Consider the following 3223-nt stretch of genomic DNA (forward strand, 5'->3'; position numbering starts at 1 on the left):
CCACCCATTTGAAAGTCACTAGAAGAATTCTTCGTTACCTAAAAAGTACGATCGACTTTGGGTTATTTTATTCTTCTTCTAATGATTTCAACCTTATGGGATTTTGTGATAGTGATTATGCGGGAGATATTGATGATAGAAAAAACACAACTGGCTTTGTGTTTTTCTTGGGTGATTCTGTTATTTCTTGGAGTTCAAAGAAACAGTCCATAGTTACTCTCTCGACTTGTGAAGCCGAATATATAACAACAACATCATATACCTGTCATGCTATTTGGCTAAGAAGATTATTGAAGGAGATTAATTTTTCACAAATTGAAGCTACATAGATTTGTATTAATAACAAATCTGCACAGGCACTCGCCAAGAATCCAGTGTATCATGATCGAAGCAAGCATATATATACAAGATATCATTTCATCAGAGAGTGCATTGCTAAGAAGGAAGTCAAGCTCAAATATGTGAAGTCTCATGATCAGGCTGCAGATATCTTTACAAAACCACTTAAGTTTGAGGATTTTCAGAGATTGAGATCAAGTCTTGGAATGAAAAAGAAAAATCAAAATTAAGGGAGAGATTTGTGGGGCTCATATTAAAGAAAAATAAAGAAGAAAATGGGAGGTGCCTAATTTTGTTGACAACTTTGTTGAAGAAAATGGGAGGTGCCTAATTTTGTTGACAACTTTGTTGAAGAAAATGGGAGGTGCCTAACTTTGTTAACGACTTTGTTGAAGAAAATGGGAGGTGCCTAACTTTGTTGAAAACTTATAGGACTAAATCAACAACAAGACATCTTCTTTGTAGTAGTTGAATGACATCTCTTACTATAAATAGAGGCATCCATTCTTCATTTCAATCACACCAAAATAATAGAGAAGCAATAGAAGTTAGAGAGAGTAATCCACAGATTGTAGTCTGTGAGATAAATAGTGAGTGTGTAATATTGTAGTGAAGTGTTTTAAATAAAGAGTGTTATATATTTCAAGATTGTAGTAGTCTCTTGACACTACTAAGTTGTAATATTATAGTGGTTATATTGCTCCGCTCGGGTATTGTATTTTACCTATTACAAGAGTTGGTGTCGTTGTTACTATCTTGTGTTATTATTATTTGTCGTGGATATTATTCCTGGGCGGGATTATTATTTTTTCCAACACATCTTAGACCAAGGGGGATAATGTTTCTTCTTTTGTTGATGAAGTAAATGTAGTTTTATTGATGAAAGCATCCGGGGGATGCACAAAAACAGGTGTAGCTCCTATACTAGGGAATAATGTTTCTTGAAATTTAACAGATATGTTTACTAAATAAAGACATTGCAGAGGGCACAAAATCATGGATCACTTGTGACTTCAGAACAAGCATAAAGTTTTTGAAAATTTCTTCACATAAAACCATCAGAGTGACAACAAGAGAAGCTATTTAGATTCTTCAGCAGCAGCATCCTGATTATCCTTCTTGAAGACTTTGTGCTCAGCAGCGGCATTCTGTTCATCCTCCTTGAGGACTTTTTGCTGAGCAACAGCATCCTGATCATCCTTCTTGAAGGGTTTATGTTCAGCAGCAGAATCCGGGTCATCCTTCTTGGAGACTCTGTGTTCAGCAGCAGCATCCTGATCATCCTTCTTGAAGAGCTTATGGGCCATATGCTGTGCAAAGGTGCGAGGTGGGAATCGAGGTGGCTCAGCCTCAGTTATAGTCTCAGGTAGGGGCTTAAGGATGATCTTCTCCTTCGGCGGCTCACAGAAAATAGCCCATGAGATTCTTACTTTCTCTTTATTCACAACCCCTCTGTGAAGAATGCTCTTGTACTTTCCATTGCTTAGAATTTCAAGGGTGTCCCCAATATGCATGATTATGGAATTAGGCACACACTTTGCCGTTACCCACTGTCCTTCATAGAAAAGTTGCAAGCCAGGCACCATATTGTGGAGGATAAAAGTCAGTGCACTGACATCAGTATGAGCTTCGACACCAAGTGCTAGTTCTGGTTGGGGGCATTTGGGATAGTAGTTAATCTTCATTTGAAGCAGCAGGTCCTCCATGCCTCCGACTTCCTTCTCAAGTCTTCCTTCTTCTAGTCTCAGCCCAATAGAAAGCACTGCCAAAATCTTTGTTGCTAGGTTCCTGATCTGCTTGGCATATTCACTTGTTGCTGGACTGCAAATTGGAAATGTTCAGTGGTTAGTGAAGTGGGAAAGGAAAAGGCCCTGTTAGATCCGGGTTCAAATTCCAGCACATGCATTGACATTAGGTGATTTCTTCCTTCCTTAGCCTTGGTGGTAGAAGTTACACTGTATTTATGTTGGTGGGATTTAGTAGGTCATCGGCGGATTATTCGTGGTGCACAGGCTGACCCAGACAACACCGTTACAACAAAAAACAAAAATAGTAAAAAATCTGCAATTATGAAATTATTGAAGAAGCTTACATGTAGTCTGTAGGGGTTTTCGGCCAGATGGATAAGTTGCACTTGTTCTCAGGGAAAACACAATGGAAGAAATAATCCTCCCACTCAAGCTGACCACAAGCACTATTTGCTAGCTTGCTGCCATAGCCTTGGACATTGCCAGAGGGTTGGTCATTAGCATACTTCTCCTTTTCTTCAACAGGTTGATCAAAGAATGTATCTCCAGCAACCTTGACACGATCAATTAGCTCATCTGATATGCCATGGTTAACAAGGTGCATAACACCCCATTCTATAGCTGCTTTCTTCAACTCTTGGTGGCATTTCTCTCTAATTTCCTTGTCCTCTGAGTCGATTTCTGTCAGATCAATCGTCGGTACTTGAGGTCCTTCATCTTTCTTCTCTTCCTCAAATATGTTTCCTATTCCATTTAACTCTTCTTGTGGCCTCACATACTCTTTAGGGATAGCCTGGATTCCACTTTTAGCCAAGCTTTCAACTCTTGAAGGAGTTGGAACTACTGCACTGATCACCACCATCTCTGTATTATTCTTGCTTTTTCTTTCTTTCCCTTTTATTATAGTTTGATGCTCTAGTTGAGGTTTATATATGGATGGCAAAAAAGGGTAGGTTCTCTTGAGTTGACTGGAAAGTAAAACTTAAGATTTCTTGTAGATATATCATGCATGTTTTGTAGAATTCAACAACCAAGCATGCACGTGACTCATAGCTAACCTAGTTTTGGTTAAGGTTTTTAGTTTAGTTTTACCTCTCAAATCTCGATGCCAGGACTAGAATGATGGTTGGGACACA

The 3223-nt window shown here is 38.8% G+C and overlaps 1 protein-coding gene across 1 annotated transcript; it reads right to left on the reverse strand.

Moving 5' to 3' along the window:
• Positions 1–1276: 1276 nt before the first annotated feature.
• ANS (leucoanthocyanidin dioxygenase) lies at positions 1277–3007 on the reverse strand. The gene is made up of 2 exons (XM_009605813.4): positions 2432–3007; positions 1277–2160 (listed from the first exon to the last, which is right to left on the reverse strand). The coding sequence occupies exons 1-2, from the start codon at positions 2947–2949 to the stop codon at positions 1419–1421; spliced, it is 1260 nt and encodes a 419-aa protein (XP_009604108.1). The 5' UTR covers positions 2950–3007; the 3' UTR covers positions 1277–1418.
• Positions 3008–3223: the final 216 nt, after the last annotated feature.

The sequence above is a fragment of the Nicotiana tomentosiformis genome, chromosome 8 (assembly GCF_000390325.3).
Source record: "Nicotiana tomentosiformis chromosome 8, ASM39032v3, whole genome shotgun sequence".
In the NCBI taxonomy this organism is placed as follows: Eukaryota; Viridiplantae; Streptophyta; class Magnoliopsida; order Solanales; family Solanaceae; genus Nicotiana; species Nicotiana tomentosiformis.

What these genes read in the sequence shown, in the direction of transcription:
- ANS (XM_009605813.4), bottom strand. Translation starts at nt 2,949, where the DNA reads ATGGTGGTGATCAGTGCAGTAGTTCCAACTCCTTCAAGAGTTGAAAGC. An exon ending in AAAACCCCTACAGACTACAT is followed by an intron (nt 2,161 to 2,431) that starts GTAAGCTTCTTC and finishes TCCAATTTGCAG; the next exon opens with TCCAGCAACAAGTGAATATG.